General features: G+C 45.2%; 1 protein-coding gene across 1 annotated transcript in view; it reads right to left on the minus strand.

The window, feature by feature from the left end:
- UVSSA (UV stimulated scaffold protein A) overlaps positions 1-20,794 on the minus strand; it is a 115,577-nt gene that overhangs the window by 34,384 nt on the left and 60,399 nt on the right. Inside the window, exons 9-10 of the mRNA XM_073649107.1 lie at positions 3,625-3,790; positions 3,057-3,182 (exon numbers count right to left, since the gene is read on the minus strand). Of these exons, the coding sequence (XP_073505208.1) occupies positions 3,057-3,182; positions 3,625-3,790 (292 nt within the window). The remainder of the gene's footprint in view (positions 1-3,056; positions 3,183-3,624; positions 3,791-20,794) is intronic.

A 20,794-nucleotide genomic window follows, 5' to 3' on the forward strand; every position in this document is an offset into this window, starting at 1 on the left:
CTTACCAGCTTCCACCATCATCTTCACAAGGTCTTTTGCTTTTGTACTTGGGTTGATAAGCACATGTCAGACCAAAGCACGTTCATCTCTGGGACACAGAACCCGCCTCCTTCTTGAGCGGGATGATGGCTGGACATTCCCGTCTTGTTTGTACTTGCTTATATTTGTTTGTACAGATGAACGAGGCACCTTCAGGTATCTTGAAATTGTACCCAAGGATGAGCCAGACTTGTGCAAGTCCACAATTCTCTTCCTGATATCTTGTCTGATTTCTTTAGACTTTCCCATGATGCTACACAAAGAAGCAGTGTGCTTCGGTTGTGTCTCTAATTAACTCAGATGTAGCCAAAAAAACTATCAGAATCTTCCAAACACATGACATCATCATACGGACAGTCCAGAATTGTTTAAAGGCATAGTGATCTTAGTGTATGTAAACTTTTGACTTCGCAGTAAGTAATAAAAATGCCTTAAAACATTCTCTCTGTCTCATTATTCTGGCATTTGGCAAATATTAAAAATTATGGTAATCCTAATTGACCGAAAACTGGAAAGGGTTATTCTGATTTCATGTGAGATATTGAGAAAAACATGCAGATGTGTCTATATATATATATATATATATTTATATTTATTAGTACAGGCCAAAAGTTTGGACACCTTCTCATTTAAAGATTTTTCTGTATTTTCATGACTTTGAGAATTGTACATTCACACTGAAGGCATCAAAACTATGAATTACCACATGTGGAATTATATACTTAACAAAAAAGTGTGAAACAACTGAAAATATGTCTTATATTCTAGGTTCTTCAAAGTAGCCACCTTTTGCTTTGATGACTGCTTTGCACACTCTTGGCATTCTCTTGATGAGCTTCAAGAGGTAGTCACCGGAAATGGTTTTCACTTCACAGGTGTGCCCTGTCAGGTTTAATAAGTGGGATTTCTTGCCTTATAAATGGGGTTGTAACCATCAGTTGTGTTGTGCAGAAGTCAGGTGGATACACAGCTGATAGTCCTACTGAATAGACTGTTAGCTGCTTTTTTCTTGCCATAATACAGTGCAGTTGCAAAAACCATCAAGCGCTACAAAGAAACTGGCTCACATGAGGACCTCCCCAGGAAAGGAAGACCAAGAGTCACCTCTGCTTCTGAGGATAAGTTTATCCGAGTCACCAGCCTCAGAAATCGCAGGTGAACAGCAGCTCAGATTAGAGACCAGGTCAATGCCACACAGAGTTCTAGCAGCAGACACATCTCTTCAATAACTGTTAAGAGGAGACTTTGTGCAGCAGGCCTTCATGGTAAAATAGCTGCTAGGAAACCACTGCTAAGGACAGGCAACAAGCAGAAGAGACTTGTTTGGGCTAAAGAACACAAGGAATGGACATTAGACCAGTGGAAATCTGTGCTTTGGTCTGATGAGTCCAAATTTGAGATCTTTCGTTCCAATCACCGTGTCTTTGTGTGACGCAGAAAAGGTGAACGGATGGACTCTACATGCCTGGTTCCCACCGTGAAGCATGGAGGAGGAGGTGTGATGGTGTGGGGGGGGGCTTTGCTGGTGACACTGTTGGGGATTTATTCAAAATTGAAGGCATACTGAACCAGCATGGCTACCACAGCATCTTGCAGCGGCATGCTATTCCATCCGGTTTGCGTTTAGTTGGACCATCATTTATTTTTCAACAGGACAATGACCCCAAACACACCTCCAGGCTGTGTAAGGGCTATTTGACCAAGAAGGAGAGTGATGGGGTGCTACGCCAGATGACCTGGCCTCCACAGTCACCAGACCTGAACCCAATCGAGATGGTTTGGGGTGAGCTGGACCGCAGAGTGAAGGCAAAAGGGCCAACAAGTGCTAAGCATCTCTGGGAACTCCTTCAAGATTGTTGGAAGACCATTTCCAGTGACTACCTCTTGAAGCTCATCAAGAGAATGCCAAGAGTGCGCAAAGCAGTCATCAAAGCAAAAGGTGGCTACTTTGAAGAACCTAGAATATAAGACATATTTTCAGTTGTTTCACACTTTTTTGTTAAGTATATAATTCCACATGTGTTAATTCATAGTTTTGATGCCTTCAGTGTGAATGTACAATTTTCAAAGTCATGAAAATACAGAAAAATCTTAAAATGAGAAGGTGTGTCCAAACTTTTGGTCTGTACTATATATATATATATATATATATATATATATATATATATATATATATATATATATATATATATATATACACACACATACACTCTGTATATTTTTATTACTACATACTCACGCATGAAATGGTTCCATAGATGCCACTAATACATACATCTATCCTGTGCAGGAAAGTGGTTTATGGCAAAGAGCACAGTGGCTTCTGTAACCAAAAACTACCATGTTAAAATAACATATACCCCCTTTTTTTTTTTTTTTTTTTTTTTTTTACTGTATGCCTATGTATGAAATAGCGGAGCAGACAGCACTGATACATAAAACAGAAAAAAAGGTATAACCATATAGACATATACTCAGGACACTCTTGTGGCCATCCTAGTGTGACTGGGGTGGTTTATGGATCTATTTTAACGTATGCACCAGAAGCTTTCCTAGCAAAAAGCAGTGTGAAAGCGGTCTTATCCCCATCGATTCTGGTACCGGCAGATGCTACACTGGGAAGCCACCTGGCAAGGCTACAGATTACTTTATGTGTGTGTAGTTCGGGGGGCAACAAGTATACTGTAAATGGTGGGCTACAGTTTTTCCTTATAATTCTTGCTCTCCTAACGTCTCCATTTTGGCCGACCTCACGGCCATTAGTGATAAATCACCAAGATTCTAGTCGTATGATGCCAGATTTCCAGGTGGTTCCTGGCCCGACATTCACCTCCCTGTAAACCGGACCGTCCTGCATCTCCTTAATCTCCGCTCTGGTGGCCAGACCATGACCTTTGCTTAAGTAAACCACCTCGTAAGAAAAACAGCCCCCGAAATGAATACTAATAGGGCTGGGAACGCAGACGTCCTCCAACCCACAAATCCCCACTTGTGAAAAAGACAAACAGTTTACTAACTTGAGTATTTTGCCAGCTGTTGGCTGATCCGTCCCCCAGTAGTGAAGATCTAATCCAAATGGGACGACAGGTGCCCTCGATAGCTCTTCCTCCCGCTTTACACTTTTACTGCTGGGCTCGCCTGAGCTGAGAGAGGAAGACACAAAATTACTCAACATTTACTGTGCAAGCGTGATCGGCTGATCGGTGACCATTCCACACAGTGCCACCTCCAGGGCAGTACAGGTAATACAGCATCCAGGAAAACTCACTTTTGCAATGCCACCCAATTAATTTCCACCAATCAACGTTAGAGAGTTTCACTTGAGTTCGATTTAGTATGAAACAAGGCTTTATTTAGGATATGGGCTTGAAAAAATATAAAAAGACTTCTACGGGTGCCCACCAAACCTAGACAACAGGGTACAAGATGAAAGTTGACAGGGGTCCTAAACACTTGTGTGTACGGGGGCTAAAACATTTCTAATGACAGTGCTTGCCCCAAAGCATTTCTTGTATATTCAATGGAAACTCTAGACAAAATGATCCTTTTAGGTCAGAAGATCTGGTAGGCGAAGTCACCCGATACCTTGATGTTGAGGAGGTGGAGGCCAACAGCCGGTCCCGTATGGCTTTCAGCGTTGCAGCAGCACAAGTCGGATCTGATTCCTCATCGTTCCTTTTTGGTTTCTGGGGTCTGACAGGTGTCCTTTTGTTTTTTTCACATAGGGTCGAATTCGGCGCAGCACCCAAACCTGCAACATTGACTTCCGTTAGTATAAAATGGTCAACATGAGCAGCAAATACCAGGAGGGTGGAGACTTCCATGTGGTCAATCACAGCGAGAACCTTGCCATTAATCCCAATATGTGGACATGTTTTGTACGAACGGGGCTGAGCTGCAACCCCAGACGGGACCAATGGACAAAAGTGGAGCCACATTCGAAAAAGAAAATTGACTGTGATCAAAGGTATCTTTATGCCTAGTAACCTCCTTATATTACTCAAGAGCTTCATTTATAAATAGGAATGATCCACAAAAATGGAAATGGTGGAAAGTCTAAAGCTCCACATTTTTTTTCCCCCACTTGAAGTTGGCCTATAATGGTCTATAGCAAAATCTTAAGAGTTTTCCAAGATTGGAACAAATACGTGATTTTTTTTTTTTCGGAAATAGTTTGACACGGCTGAGTAGTAATACCACATACAACCTGTGCACAAGGGCGGAGCTGTTTTTGTAAGAAATGAACCATATTTTTTTTTTTTTTACAATCCTGAACAACCCCTTTATCTTTTTTATGTAATTTATTACCCCAATTGACCAACTGCAGTCTTTTTGTTTCCATTTTCAGTAAAATGTTGCAACCATTTCAATAATCTTTAAAATATCTCACTTAAGGCTTCAACTGCGTCAAAAAAAAAATTAAAGATTTTGTACTCCAATAGGGTCTCCGAGCTCCATTGTGCAAAAATTCACATCAGATGAATAAGCTGAAACCATCTGGATAATAAAAACCAAGCTCAAGTCACGGACTGAAAAAACAAGTATAAAATGGGTGCAAACGCCGTAGTAAATTTAGTTCAAGATAAAAATGGCTAACATACAAAAAAGAAATAAGGATGAACTGGGGCCCAAGATTCACCATGTGCCCAAACTTCTCTAATGAACTACAATGTTGCAATTCTTCGTTATTTAAGCTTTTGATCGATGGGGGTCAAGCTGACATGAAGGGGCAAAAACGCAAAGCGGGGTGCTGTCCTTCTTGGGCTGTGATTGAATCTCAGTTGGGAACAGATCCAGACTAAATCCCCAAGGAAAGCTGAACAAAACCAATCTCGCGCCAATTGGCACAGGGCTTTATTGAGCGCTTCTACCCCATTTTTTTAAGCAATCAGTGGGGATCTCAATGCCTGGACCTACACTGACAAAACCAATGTCATGTAAAGTTTTATAAAACTAAAAGGTTACACTATTATGGAATATATGAAATTACAATTCCAAAGCAAACAACCCCTTATACTGCCCTATGTAAAATTGATAAGTACGAGACGCAGGGCGCCAGTTCCGAGGGGGGCCTGTACGAGACGCAGGGCGCCAGTTCCGAGGGGGGCCTGTACGAGACGCAGGGCGCCAGTTCCGAGGGGGGGCCTGTACGAGACGCAGGGCGCCAGTTCCGAGGGGGGGCCTGTACGAGACGCAGGGCGCCAGTTCCGAGGGGGGGCCTGTACGAGATGCAGGGCGCCAGTTCCGAGGGGGGGCCTGTACGAGATGCAGGGCGCCAGTTCCGAGGGGGGGCCTGTACGAGATGCAGGGCGCCAGTTCCGAGGGGGGGCCTGTACGAGATGCAGGGCGCCAGTTCCGAGGGGGGCCTGTACGAGAACACAGGGCGCCAGTACGAGATGCAGGGAGCCAGTTCCGAGGGGGCCTGTACGTGACGCAGGGCGCCAGTTCTGAGTGGGGCCTGTAAGAGACGCAGGGCGCCAGTTCCGAGGGGGGCCTGTACAAGTCGCAGGGTGACAGTTCCGAGGGGCAGTACGCAAGGCAAGGTGACAGTTCCGAGGGGGCGGTACATGATGCAGGATGTCAAGCAGGCTATTCACACCAGATAAAATTTGGCAGAACCCGCAGAATTGGGCGAATTCATCAGATTGTGCCCCGAGAAATGATGCTGTGAAAGTGAAGGATGCGGGCATGTTGAATTCCAACGACTGATCCCTCTGTTCATCACAGAGTTAAGCCCCCACCACAGGCTCTCTCATAGAGAACACAGGAGTGGCTGGCCGTGACTAATGTCTGGAGATCTAGTCATCTAATATGTACAGCCAACTTTAGTCTACAACGCCTGTGTCACAAACCACTCCTTAGGTCCTGTACTGGCGGTCTAGAAAACAGTTTTGCTATTTTTTTTTATCAGCGCGCAAAATGGAAATTTCTGCTACCAATTTCTATGGTGCGGCTAACTGTCCCCAATTTACCATTTATACATGGAAGCTGATTGAAACAGTCCATAGACCCATATGGTAAACACTCATATGGTGGGTGAGGGGACAAAAAGCTATTACTGCAGGTGGATGGGGGGGGACGGGGACAGATAATTTGCGTTGTGAAATTCGGTAATTCCCTTTTAACTCCATTTTAAATATTATCCAACGTCCTAATGCAAATCTGCAGCAATCTCAAATGAACAAATCTCTCGTAGGATCCTATAAAGAATCACATTAAAATGTTTGCATGCAACGGTAACAATACGGTAAAAGAACTCTTTTTTTTTTTTATTCGCTTAATGCCTTAAATGACCAAATGGCACCTATTTGCTGGGAGAAATAAAGAGGACTGTGTTCAGGAAAATCAATCGATAGTGGGAAATAGAGAGGCAGGGCTCCCGGCTCGGAGATAGGCCGCGGAATGCTGACATTATTGATTTTAGCCAGTTCAGCTGGTCTGGTAATTAAAATGTAAATTTGAGAAAGAGATTATGTCCTGACAGAAATGGTGGGATTAGAGAGGGTGATAAAAGCCCCTGCGTGAAAATTCACTTGCCGGAGATAAAAGCGGAGTCTATGTACCGGGTCTTAACAGCTGTGTGGGCTTACTAAGAAAAACCTAAATATGACTGCTCCGAGCTGCCCGGAGGAGCCACACAACACGTACGGTGAAAAATGTATGGAGATGACTCCGAAAATAAATAATCACCTCCACAGTGCCATATTACTCTCAAAAGTACATTCCTAGTTTTGTCACTCGAAAGGGAAAGGGTTAAGAAAATAAATAAAATTAATTAGAAAAACAAAATGCATGTCAAATTTGATAATTGCAAAAAAAAAAAAAAAAAAAAAAAGTGTGACTACAGGATCAGACTACACAGGGCTTGTTTGTAGTCTGTTACCGTGGAGACATAGAATGATACATTTTAACAAAAGGTGCTCTGTACAGAAGCTTTCTTCACCTACCCACTTGCATTGGTAAAATTCTAAAATCAGTGTGAGTGTCAACTGGACCCCTAGCCGATTTTCAGTATGAGCGACCCCAGTCCCCTTATTTACAAGTCTCAAAACCACATGTAGAAGGAGTGCAAATTAAGAAATGTGCATGGCCATTTCAGTCAGTGGCATAGACTTTCAATGGAGCGCCAGGGCACATGCTCAACCGCCTTTCTATTAAAATTCCTTTCAGGAGTGAATACAGCATAGTGAAGCTCAGTTCCCATTTACTTCAATATGAGCTGAGCGGCTGTAGTACTCGAGAATGGCCACTACACGGTGTACGGAGCTGTGCTGTTCTGCTTTGTGCACTGTTGATTTCCGGGGACCACGAAACGGAAAATCGGTGTCGGAGCCCCACAGATCTTATAATGATGACCTATCAAAAAGTAAAGATCATCAATAGCCAAATTCTGGACAACCCCTTTAAGGGCATGTTGTCACTACACGTAAGCAAAAGACAGCTTCACTGCAAATCTAGTAGATTACAAGTGCTCTTAGCTCTCCCTACCCGTGCACCGATAACGCCGTGATGTAAGGCAGTCAGGCCGGTATTCACACCAGGGCAGTGATAAAACAGGGACAGGGTAAAGCACACTGCAGGTGAAGGGCTTCTTCATGTAGTGCACAGATAAAGAAACATACAAGGTGCTCTCGGCTGGGGACGCTTCCTCCTCTGTGTCCCTCCCGGTTTATCGCGCTCGCTGGCAGACAGATTGAAGCGAGCGGAGCGTTGTTGATACTATCAGCCCCTGGACATCATTGTCAAACATAGTCTATACATTCAGCTTGTACTTCACATCTACCCTCAGAGATACTGTGGATGGTGCATAGTCCTAGAGAGTGGACTTAGCCCTAGAAAAGGCCCGATTCATCAATTGCAGTTTTCTTTTAAGTCAATTTGTAATTTATTTTTTTTTGTCTTTTGACGGTTTTGGCGCCAAAAATGGTACACACGGTTCATGAATCTTGCACAAAATTTAAAAAAAAAAAAAAAAAAAAAAAGGATTTTTTTATTTTTGAGATAGATATATATATATATAGATATATATAGATATTTATTTTTTTTTCATTTTTATCTCAAAGTTACATGTTCTGCTAAAAATGTTTTAAAAAATTAAGGTGTACATAAAATCACTCTGTGGAAAGTGATGGTGGGGGAAAAGGGAACATTTCTTTAAATCCCGCCCATGCAATCAAACATTAAAAAAAAAAAAAAAAAAAAAAAAAACACACTGGTAAACACATCTATAAAATAAACTTTAAAAAAAAAGACACAAATTATAAGAATAAGGCCCCAAAAAAAGATAAGCAAAAAACTAGACAAAAAAGGTGAATGAATTGGACCCAATGACTTATACTGAATTTTTAGTCTCAACCCCTAGAAAAAAAAAAAAACTCTCAAATTATCATTACTTACAACTTCTTAAAAGAGTTTCAACTTGTCACCAGGAAAATGTTGTTTTATTGGAATAATTTACAGTTTTATGGGAAGGGATTCCGTGCAACTTAAATGTTACTCCGCACTTTTTGTTTTGGAGTCCAGTGGGCGGACTTAAGTGACTGCCTTTCACGTATGAGTCACTGAGTAGGACCGCCCACTGGACTCTTAAGCCAAAACCCAGCAGGAACTTTAAAGATGCACGGTGTTCCCCGTGTTTGCGTGGGTTTCCTCTGGGTTCTCCGGTTTCCTCCCACACTCCAAAGACATACTGATAGGGAATCTAGATTGTGAGCCCCAATGGGGACAGTGCTGATGAGGTCTGTAAACCGCTGCAGATTATGATGGTGCTATATAAGAAATGCATTATAAATAGAAAAATAAATCCATGTTTTACTGAATCTATTCCTACAAACCTTTCTCTGCTTTACACCACACTGCCTGCAAATCAGGCACCATGTTCAACCTAACAGGTTCCCTTTAATTTGATGTGTTTGTAGCACAAAAATCACCTTTTTTAAATAATTTTTGCTTTTGTGTGTCCCTCTTGGTTATGCTGTTAATCTGTGCTGCTTGGGGTGAGCTCTGGAAAGAATCAGTCTCCTTCCCCCTCTGGAATCTGACAATATAAGGAGTATTTTCACTTATGCAAAGCTCTTGCATAGTCTCTAATCGTACCCTGACAAGGAGGCATTTTTCCTGTAGCGCCACCACAGGGGATATTAAGCATTACACATAGTCCAAATGAAATCAGTGAGCTGTCTATGTAAAGGACCTATCCTGAGTCCTCCGGAGAGTGAGGTTTTTTTTTTCCTAGCAGTAGTTGGCGCTAGCTGCTAGATTAAAGGAGTGGTCCGAAACCAAAATATATGTATTTTTTAAGACAAGGAGGATTTAAAAAAAAATGTAACAGAGGCACACATCTGTGCCAGTTCCTGAAGAGAGGTCTACTAAATAAACAGGACTGCTGCAGCCTGAGACTGGTTGCAGCGGTCAAGTGACTAGAACAGCGCATCATTGGCTGTTTCTCAGAGGACTCGCTCTTCTAGTTGTTGAAATACATGCAACAAGCTGCAGACTTATTATATGTTGGATGTGTTACATTGCAGTGTCAGCAGATGGCGCTGTTGTATTTGTTGATGCTTAATATGTATCTAACTGTTTCTCTTGTTTAAACTGTCACTAGTATAGCAGCCATCTTAGCACAAGTCTTGTTTTTTGCTCTCTGTTGATTTGTACAGCTCCTGTATGTCACAAGTAAACTCTGATTTGTCCCACAAATGTCTGATTGCTGATACTTTTGCTGAAGAAGTCGAACAAATCTGCAACACTAGTGACGCGACTCCTGCAGTGGTTTTCTTGACTTCCGAGCAGAGCAGACATCACTTAGGGACTCGCCGGGGTGTATTTCTCTATAACCCCGAGAGCTCCTGACCGCCTTATGGCTCATTGTGATCCTCCAGGGCGGATCCCTAGCGATCTTCCACCATTGTAGTAGGAGGAGAGACATCACCTTGGACTCCACTTAGGTTTTACCCTTTGATTGTGGACAGATCCCGCTGCAATCCGCCAGACTATCCTACTACTTACCTACAAGGAGACGCTTCTTCCCTGGTCGGCTGTTGCACAGTCTGTTCCTAGTGATGAATTTATGAGTCTATTAGGATCCAGACGGTGTAAAGAACATTTTTAATCAGTGCCCGGGAAAACCAGTGTCTACAAAATGCAATTACTTCTGTGTTTTAATCATGTTTTATTCTCGTTTAATTACAAAAGAGGAAATAATCACTTCCCCGCTCCCCTCATTGTATCAAAAGGCATAAAAGCAGCTCATGAAAGAGGCAGCCTGATGGATGGGACGCTCCACTCCACTCCCACAGCCGTCGTGTCCTACTTCCTCTACACATTTATACTACAACTCTTATACTTTGTTGGTTTTTCCCCCAGCAAAGTCATGTGATTCAACATTAAAGGAAATGTGTCATTAGAAAAAGACCTATTCTTTCATTAAAGTTGAATGTCTTTTTGGTTAAAATTTTTCACATGACTATATTTTTACAAAAAACAAAAAAAATAAATCTAGTAAATTTCACATTTCAATTGGTCCAATACTAGACTCGTACTCTCCGTTCCATTTGTTCGCCACATGGACTACAGCGGCAACAGAATGACTCATACCTTGTATAGAAAAAATATCTAAGAATGTTCTAATCTGGGCAAAGATCATTGTGAATGGAGGGGGAGGAGGTGAGCTGTGACATCACCTATTGTGAATGGTGGATCCTGTGTTATCTACTGTATATAGAGGTGTTATCAGTCATTGTACAGGAGGAGGAGGAGGTGAGCTGTGACATCACCTATTGTGAATGGTGGATCCTGTGTTATCTACTGTATATAGAGGTGTTATCAGTCATTGTACAGGAGGAGGAGGAGGTGAGCTGTGACATCACCTATTGTGAATGGTGGATCCTGTGTTATCTACTGTATATAGAGGTGTTATCAGTCATATTGGAGGGGGAGAAGGTGAGCAGTGACATCAACAGAGATTATGGATGAAAAGTCATCTGTAAAGAGTAGGAAGTAGAAGGCTAACATTTTTATTATTTATTATTATAGCGCCATTTATTCTATGGCACTTTACAAGTGAAAAAGGGGTATACATACAAGAACAATTACAATAATCTTGAACAAATACGTGACTGCGTGTTAAGCACGCGTCCGGACTGAATGGGGTGAGCGTGGCTAGTGATCCCACTGGACCATGAACCGAGGAGTGCCTGGAGGGGCGTAACCAAGTATCAACCCGGTCCGACCAAGGTCACACGGCGGCTCAGTTGACTCCGTGAACCAGGGAGGAACCGAGCAGAGAGACCAGGTGCTACTCCAGGTCAGACCCCGGTCAAAGCTGTTGACCCACACCGGGGAATGCAGGAACAGGCAGGTTAGACTGGCATATAGACAGGTGGGTACTGGCAGGCACAGCTGGCATGCAGACAAGTGGGCACTGGCAGGTAGGAACGCAGGCAAGATAGGGACCAGTACAGACTGGGATACAGGAGCAAAACCCGCAGGTGCGGTAGACTAGCAGAGCAGAGCAAAACCCGCAGGTGCGGTAGACTAGCAGAGCAGAGCAAAACCCGCAGGTGCGGTAGACTAGCAGAGCAGAGCAAAACCCGCAGGTGCGGTAGACTAGCAGAGCAGAGCAAAACCCGCAGGTGCGGTAGACGAGCAGAGCAGAGCAAAACCCGCAGGTGCGGTAGACGAGCAGAGCAGAGCAAAACCCGCAGGTGCGGTAGACGAGCAGAGCAGAGCAAAACCCGCAGGTGCGGTAGACGAGCAGAGCAGAGCAAAACCCGCAGGTGCGGTAGACGAGCAAAGCAGAGCAAAACGCGCAGGTGCGGTAGACGAGCAAAGCAGAGCAAAACCCGCAGGTGCGGTAGACGAGCAAAGCAGAGCAAAACCCGCAGGTGTGGTAGACGAGCAGAGCAGAACAAAACCCGCAGGTGCGGTAGACGAGCAAAGCAGAACAAAACCCGCAGGTGCGGTAGAAGAGCAGAGCAAAACCCGCAGGTGCGGTAGACGAGCAGAGCAGAGCAAAACCCGCAGGTGCGGTAGACGAGCAGAGCAGAGCAAAACCCGCAGGTGCGGTAGACGAGCAGAGCAGAGCAAAACCCGCAGGTGCGGTAGACGAGCAGAGCAGAGCAAAACCTGCAGGTGCGGTAGACGAGCAGAGCAGAGCAAAACCCGCAGGTGCGGTAGACGAGCAGAGCAGAGCAAAACCCGCAGGTGCGGTAGACGAGCAGAGCAGAGCAAAACCCGCAGGTGCGGTAGACGAGCAAAGCAGGGCAAAACCCGCAGGTGCGGTAGACGAGCAAAGCAGAGCAAAACGCGCAGGTGCGGTAGACGAGCAAAGCAGAGCAAAACCCGCAGGTGCGGTAGACGAGCAAAGCAGAGCAAAACCCGCAGGTGCGGTAGACGAGCAGAGCAGAACAAAACCCGCAGGTGCGGTAGACGAGCAAAGCAGAACAAAACCCGCAGGTGCGGTAGACGAGCAGAGCAAAACCCGCAGGTGCGGTAGACGAGCAGAGCAGAGCAAAACCCGCAGGTGCGGTAGACGAGCAGAGCAGAGCAAAACCTGCAGGTGCGGTAGACGAGCAGAGCAGAGCAAAACCCGCAGGTGCGGTAGACGAGCAGAGCAGAGCAAAACCCGCAGGTGCGGTGAACAAGCAGAGCAGAGCGAAACCGCTGGTGCGGTGAACAAGCAGAGCAGAGCGAAACCGCTGGTGCGGTGAACAAGCAGAGCGAAACCGCAGGTGCAGTGAACAAGCAGAGCGAAACCGCAGGTGCAGTGAACAAGCAGAGCGAAACCGCAGGTGCAGTGAACAAGCAGAGCGAAACCGCAGATGCAGTGAACAAGCAGAGCAGAGCGAAACCGCTGGTGCGGTGAACAAGCAGAGCAGAGCGAAACTGCAGGTGCGGTGAACAAGCAGAGCGAAACCGCAGGTGCAGTGAACAAGCAGAGCGAAACCGCAGATGCAGTGAACAAGCAGAGCGGAGCGAAACCGCAGGTGCGGTGAACAAGCAGAGCGAAACCGCAGATGCAGTGAACAAGTAGAGCAGAGCGAAACCGCTGGTGCGGTGAACAAGCAGAGCAGAGCGAAACCGCAGGTGCGGTGAACAAGCAGAGCGAAACCGCAGGTGCAGTGAACAAGCAGAGCGAAACCGCAGATGCAGTGAACAAGTAGAGCAGAGCGAAACCGCTGGTGCGGTGAACAAGCAGAGCAGAGCGAAACTGCAGGTGCGGTGAACAAGCAGAGCGAAACCGCAGATGCAGTGAACAAGCAGAGCGGAGCGAAACCGCAGGTGCGGTGAACAAGCAGAGCAGAGCGAAACCGCAGGTGCGGTGAACAAGCAGAGCAGAGCGAAACCGCAAGTGCGGTGAACAAGCAGAGCTGAGCGAAACTGCAGGTGCGGTGAACAAGCAGAGCTGAGCGAAACTGCAGGTGCGGTCAACAAACAGAGCAGAGCGAAACCGCAGGTGCGGTGAACAAGCAGAGCACAGCAGAGCGAAACCGCAGGTGCGGTGGACAAGCAGAGAGGAGCGAAATAGCAGGTGCGGTGGACAAGCAGAAAAAGATACACACAAGGTACTTACAATGATGTAGCGAGTGTACACAAAACTCACAAACAGAAGTTCAGAGACAACGAGTTGGAGTTAGGTGCAGGTTCAGACACTGCAGGAAAAGGGAAGGTTCGGACAGAGACAAACAGGTAACGGGCTAGGACACAGTTCAGACAGGAACAAGATACAGGAACGAGCCTGGGAACTCAGCCCCCAGGGTGGCGGAAACAGACTAGAAGTCACAAATACAGGTAACAGGCCTGGGTATACAGCACCCAGGGGCGGAACAGACAAGATACAGGACAGGACCTGGCAACTCAGTTGCAAGGAACACACTGAAGAAAAAAGTGTTGCTCAGGCACCCCCTACTGGGTGCAGGGGGTTTAAGTATCCAGTGACTCACAGCAATAGGCTGGGGAGGCATTAGGAGTGCGCACACAGTAACTATAAGAATCAGGCAGTAACCGCGCCGCCGCCCTAAGCAATCAGACACGAGACAGCAGGTACTGGAGCAAAGTGTGCAGCCTGGATTAATAGGCAAGATGGCGGTCTTGCATGGTGGGAGGTGGTAAGCCATGCCAGCACGCTGCCAGGTATGTTACTCTGCGACTGGTACAGGAGGAGAGAGGACCCTGTCTGCGAGGGCTCACAATCAACATTAGGCCTAACAGTGGGAAAAATTAAAGATTTCTGGTTGTCTTTTTATAAAAACATAGTAATATGAAAATAAATTATATTTATATTTTTCACATTTTTGATAATTTTAAAATAAAAAACAGATTTAACCAATAGGTCATTTTCTGATGACAGAAAGGCTGGAACTATAGGATATATTATTTATTTGGTGGCTCCTCTGTGTTAATGGATAGATCACACACAGGCATATCTTATTAACTACTTACTGATTTACGAGTTGGTTGTAAATTGAATTTTGCTTCAAGGGTGACACCACAAAGTGCGCCTCGTTGTGCGGCCGAAGCTCCGTCTGCCTGTAACCGCCAGTGGCCGCATGAGTATGAAACAAAACTGTGCAAGGAGGAAGGGGGATGGAGCTGCAGCCGTGCAGGCGGCCCGAGTGCATGGCCAATCCAACCATGGTCACCAACGACCTTCTGACATCTCATAGGTGCGGAGCTGGGAGTCTGCAGCCATCACAAAGTGGGCAACACATTATACTATAGTTTGTGTGGCGGTAAATTATTCTTCTTTTCTTTGGAATTTAAAATGTTTTCACTTTTTGCTCTCAATTACAACACAATGTGACTGAATGAAAGGCAGAATTCAATGGTTGGCTGGTGCGTAGATTCATTGATAGAAAGACCCTCCGATCAGATGTGAGGACAGTAACCTGGATGCAATTTGTACATGCGTTTATGGCTGGATTATTGGTGCAACCACACTCCGGTCAGTACGTGGTCCGAGAACGCTCCAAGTGCAGAGGTCACATGTAACCACAGGGTCCTAGGTACCAGGCGGACCCCAGAGAAGACTCCTCCCGGCCTCTATATCGGTCTAACTATTCTCAACGCTACACAGCAGCAGTCGGGTACACTATTCCAGAGGCTTCCCGGATACCCCCCAAAATAAGAAGATACTGCACCGCATGAGCTGTGGTTTTGGTTTAAAATAGGAGCCCTACGGGTGACGGATGCCACTGTATATGGGGGGGAACAATGGGTGACGGATGCCACTGTATATGGGGGGGAACAATGGGTGACGGATGCCACTGTATATGGGGGGGAACAATGGGTGACGGATGCCACTGTATATGGGGGGGAACAATGGGTGACGGATGCCACTGTATATGGGGGGGAACAATGGGTGACGGATGCCACTGTATATGGGGGGGAACAATGGGTGACGGATGCCACTGTATATGGGAGGGACAATGGGTGACGGATGCCACTGTATATGGGGGGGAACAATGGGTGACGGATGCCACTGTATATGGGGGGAACAATGGGTGACGGATGCCACTGTATATGGGGGGAACAATGGGTGACGGATGCCACTGTATATGGGGGGGAACAATGGGTGACGGATGCCACTGTATATGGGGGGGACAATGGGTGACGGATGCCACTGTATATGGGGGGGAACAATGGGTGACGGATGCCACTGTATATGGGGGGAACAATGGGTGACGGATGCCACTGTATATGGGGGGAACAATGGGTGACGGATGCCACTGTAAATGGGGAACAATGGGTGATGGATGCCACTGTATATGGGGAATAATGGGTGATGGATGCCACTGTATATGGGGGAAGGATGCCACTGTATATGGGAAATAATGGGTGATGGATGCCACTGTACATGGGGAATAATGGGTGATGGATGCCACTGTATATGGGGAATAATGGATGCCACTGTATATGGGAAATAATGGGTGATGGATGCCACTGTATATGGGGGAAGGATGCCACTGTATATGGGAAATAATGGGTGATGGATGCCACTGTACATGGGGAATAATGGGTGATGGATGCCACTGTATATGGGGGAAGGATGCCACTGTATATGGGAAATAATGGGTGATGGATGCCACTGTATATGGGGAATAATGGGTGATGGATGCCACTGTATATGGGGAATAATGGGTGATGGATGCCACTGTATATGGGTGATGGATGCCACTGTATATGGGGAATAATGGGTGATGGATGCCACTGTATATGGGGAATAATGGGTGATGGATGCCACTGTATATGGAGAATAATGGGTGATGGATGCCACTGTATATGGGGAATAATGGGTGATGGATGCCACTGTATATGGGAAATAATGGGTGATGGATGCCACTGTATATGGGAAATAATGGGTGATGGATGCCACTGTATATGGAGAATAATGGGTGATGGATGCCACTGTATATGGGGAATAATGGGTGATGGATGCCACTGTATATGGGGAATAATGGGTGATGGATGCCACTGTATATGGGGAATAATGGGTGATGGATGCCACTGTATATGGGGAATAATGGGTGATGGATGCCACTGTATATGGGGGAAAGGATGCCAGGCCTGTGGAGTCGGTGTCCATTTTGGTGGAGTTAGAGTGAGTATAAAATGGATCAACTCCTAAAATATATAATAAATTGGGATCATTAATACAATGCAGGATGTGCTGTAAATGTTTTCATAAGAATTTTGGAAAGTTATGAAACATCCTATAAATGTCTGTCCTGTTCCTGATCTATGGATCTCGGCTTTTAGTTGAGATGAATCTGTGCTGCACTTTATGTACACGCTCAGTAGTGAGGCCGGGCTGTGGAGCTGGAGTCGTAAGTCAGGGAAATTGAGGAGTCGGAGGCTTGGCTTACTGACTCCACAGCCCTGATGGATGCCACTGTATATGGGGGATAAGGGAAGGATGCCACTGTATGTAGGGGATAATGGGTGATGGATGGCACTGTGTATGGGGAATGGATGCCACTGTATATTGGAGACAATGGAGGACAGATACCACAGTGTATGGGGTACAGATACCAAAAGTATATGGGAGACAATGGGGACAGATACCACTGTGTATTGGGGATGGATGCCACTGTATATGGGAGACAATGGGGGACAGATACCACTGTATATGGGGAAGGACGCCACTTTATGTAGGGGATAATGGGGGACGAATGCCACTGTATATGGGGGATAACGGGGGATGGATGGCACTTTATATGGAGACAATGGGGGACAGATACCACTAATGGAAGCCATTGTTTATGGGGCATAACAGGTGACAGATGGCATTGTATATAGGGGAAGCATGCCACTGTATATGAGAGACAATGGGGGACAGATGCCACTGCATATCGGATATAATGGTTGACGGATGCCACTATATATGGTACATAATGGGGCAAAGATGCCACTGTATATGGAAGGGGGGTAACGTTTCTCTTTGCGGAGAGTGACAAGCTAGGCCCGGCATATCAGTATGAAGAGACTTACACGCCATACATGCTCCTCTGGGAATTAAATACGCGTATTTAATTTCCCAGGAGGAGCATGCATGGCATAGAAGTCTCCTCACTCTGACATGCCAGGCCTGGCTTGTCACTCTCCGCAAGTAGAAACGTTACCCCTTAGATCTCACTCTTAAGCCTCTCACCTAGCCAAATCAGATTTCATGCTTTGCACTGATGAAGGGCAATATCCTGAAACACTGTCTGCAAATTGAGATTCTGGTTTGGCTTTTATCCTAAGGCTCGTTAAACAGTTGATATTGACTTTTAGGATTGCAACTTCCAAGAGGTGGCACAAGAGTTCCACGTCCTCTCCCTCTCTGGAGACATATGCATATGGGAGAGAATGGGCGATGGATGCCACTGTACACTTGAGAGAACGGGCAATGGATGACATTAAATATGGAAGCCTGTGATGGACAAAGGCCGGCATATACAGAAGACCACAAGAGTTGGATGCCACCATATAGAGCTTGTGTCTCACAGATGGAGACATATAGAGAACAATGCAGACAGAAAAAAAAGCCTGCACGGTCCGATCCCATTCCTTGTATTCAGCGCCCTTTCTTGCAGCAGAATACCTTTGCCTGTATGACGCCATTAGACTAAGGATCCAATAATGACTATATACATATATCACCCAAGGACGTGTGCATTTCCCATAGGAAATAACGGAGAGGCGGTCACGCATGCGCTCTTCCGTTACATTTACATGTGGACGCGGGACTCCCCAATTCTTCTCATTCGTGGGGGTCCCAGCGATCGCATCACTTATGGATGGGTGATGATGGTTTATAATGACCCCTTTAAGAATGGTCAATTCCATCCCATACAGCTATTGACCAAGTGTCCATGGAGAGAAGACCATCTGCAAACTCTGCAGCAGCTGACACACTAACGAGCCCTCAGCATTGCCATAATAAAAGCATAGAGGAGCCATTAAGACTATTTCCAGCGCATGCCATTAGCGTTCCTCCCGATTTATCCTACAGTCGTAACTCAAAGTTTTGAGACGGAAACAAATTTTGGTTTCCAAATGGTTTGCCGCTTCAGTGTTTTTCAATCTTTTAGTCGGCTGTTTCTATAGTTACTAAACTAAATTTATCTGCATTTCATAAACTTTTATTGAGAAATATATCAAGTTCATGGAAAGACTCAATATTCATAGTGATGGCCCTAATTTTTCCAAGACTTATTCCTGGCCATGGACTCACAATGTCAATGATTTGTTCAACGAGCCACTTGGTTATCACTTTTGCCTTGTGACACGGTCTCCATCATGCATGAGAAAGCATTGGTCATCACCACATTACTCCTGGATGGTTGGGAGAAGTTGCTCTAGGAGGAGGTTTTGATCCCATTTTTTAGTCATAGCTGTGATCTTCAGCAAAATTGTGAGTGAGCCCCCTCCATGGATGAAGAGCCCCCACAGATTAATAATCTCAGCAGACTTTACTGTTGGCAGACAAGACTCATGGTAGTGCTCAGCTTCTCTTCTCTGGACAACCATTCTTCCAGATGTCCTAAATAGTGTCAAGGGGGCTTCATCAGAGAAAAGAACTTTACCCCCATCCTCTGCAGTCCAATCCATGTACTTCCTGCACAATGTCAGTCTGTCCTTGATGTTATTCTTGGAGAGAAGTGGCTTCTTTGCTGCCTTCCTTGACACCAAGCCAGACTCAAACAGCCTTTGCCTCACTGACACCTGCCTGCTGCCATTTGTGAGCAAGCTCTGCATTGGTATTAAGCAGATCCTGTAGTTGAATCCTCTTTAGGAGATCATCCTGGCAGTTGATGGACTTTCTTGGGCACCCTGAAGCCTTTTTCTCAGCAATGGAACCTTATTAATAATCTGATAAATGATTGAAATAGGAGCAATCTTACAAGCAGCAATGTCCTTTCCTATAAAGCTTTTTACATGCGAAGCCATGATGACAGCACATGTTTGCTTGGAGGTAACCATAATTAACAGAAAAAGACAATTATTTCAAGCACCAGCCCCCTTTCGAAGCAGTCTGTTCTTATAACTCAGTGAGCTGCCTTGTCCTCGTTAACACTTTCTCTGGAGCAAACAATAAGATCACTGAAATGTAAGCATTGTGGCAGAGCTGAAATTCAGTGGAAGTGGGGTTTTTGCGATTAGGTTTGAATGACTTTTCAATTCATCGGATTGCTCTTCATAATCTAGATGTAATACAAATTGCCACTATAGACACAAAAGCAGGAAATTTGTAAAAACCAAAATTTGCATATATAGCTAAATATTGGAGATACAGTGCTGGCCAACAGTATTGGCACCCCTGCAATTCTGTCAGATAATACTCAGTTTCTTCCTGAAAATGATTGCAATCACAAATTCTTTGGTATTATTATCTTCATTTAATTTGTCTTCAATGAAAAAACACAAAAAGAAGTGTCCTAAAGCCAAATTGGATATAATTCCACACCAAACCTAAAAAAGGGGGTGGACAAAAGTATTGGCACTGTTTGAAAAATCATGTGATGCTTCTCTAATTCGTGTAATTAACAGCACCTGTAACTTACCTGTGGCACCTAACAGGTGTTGGCAATAACTAAATCACACTTGCAGCCAGTTAACATGGATTAAAGTTGACTCAACCTCTGTCCTGTGTCCTTGTGTGTACCACATTGAGCATGGAGAAAAGAAAGAAGACTAAAGAACTGTCTGAGGACTTGAGAAACCAAATTGTGAGGAAGCATGAGCAATCTCAAGGCTACAAGTCCATCTCCAAAGACCTGAATGTTCCTGTGTCTTCCGTGCGCAGTGTCATCAAGAAGTTTAAAGCCCATGGCACTGTGGCTAACCTCCCTAGATGTGGACGGAAAAGAAAAATTGACGAGAGATTTCAACGCAAGATTGTGCGGATGGTGGATAAAGAACCTCGACTAACATCCAAACAAGTTCAAGCTGCCCTGCAGTCCGAGGGTACGACAGTGTCAACCCGTACTATCTGTTGGCGTCTGAATGAAAAGGGACTGTATGGTAGGATACCCAGGAAGACCCCACTTCTTACCCCGAGACATAAAAAAAGCCAGGCTGGAGTTTGCCAAAACTTACCTGAGAAAGCCTAAAACGTTTTGGAAGAATGTTCTCTGGTCAGATGAGACAAAAGTAGAGCTTTTTGGGAAAAAGCATCAACATAGAGAGTACAGGAAAAAAAAAAAAAAGAGGCATTCAAAGAAAAGAACATAGTCCCTACAGTCAAACATGGCGGAGGTTCCCTGATGTT

Source organism: Phyllobates terribilis, unplaced genomic scaffold (assembly GCF_046119375.1).
Source record: "Phyllobates terribilis strain yellow unplaced genomic scaffold, ASM4611937v1 Scaffold_1__5_contigs__length_1240528914, whole genome shotgun sequence".
Lineage (NCBI taxonomy): Eukaryota > Metazoa > Chordata > Amphibia > Anura > Dendrobatidae > Phyllobates > Phyllobates terribilis.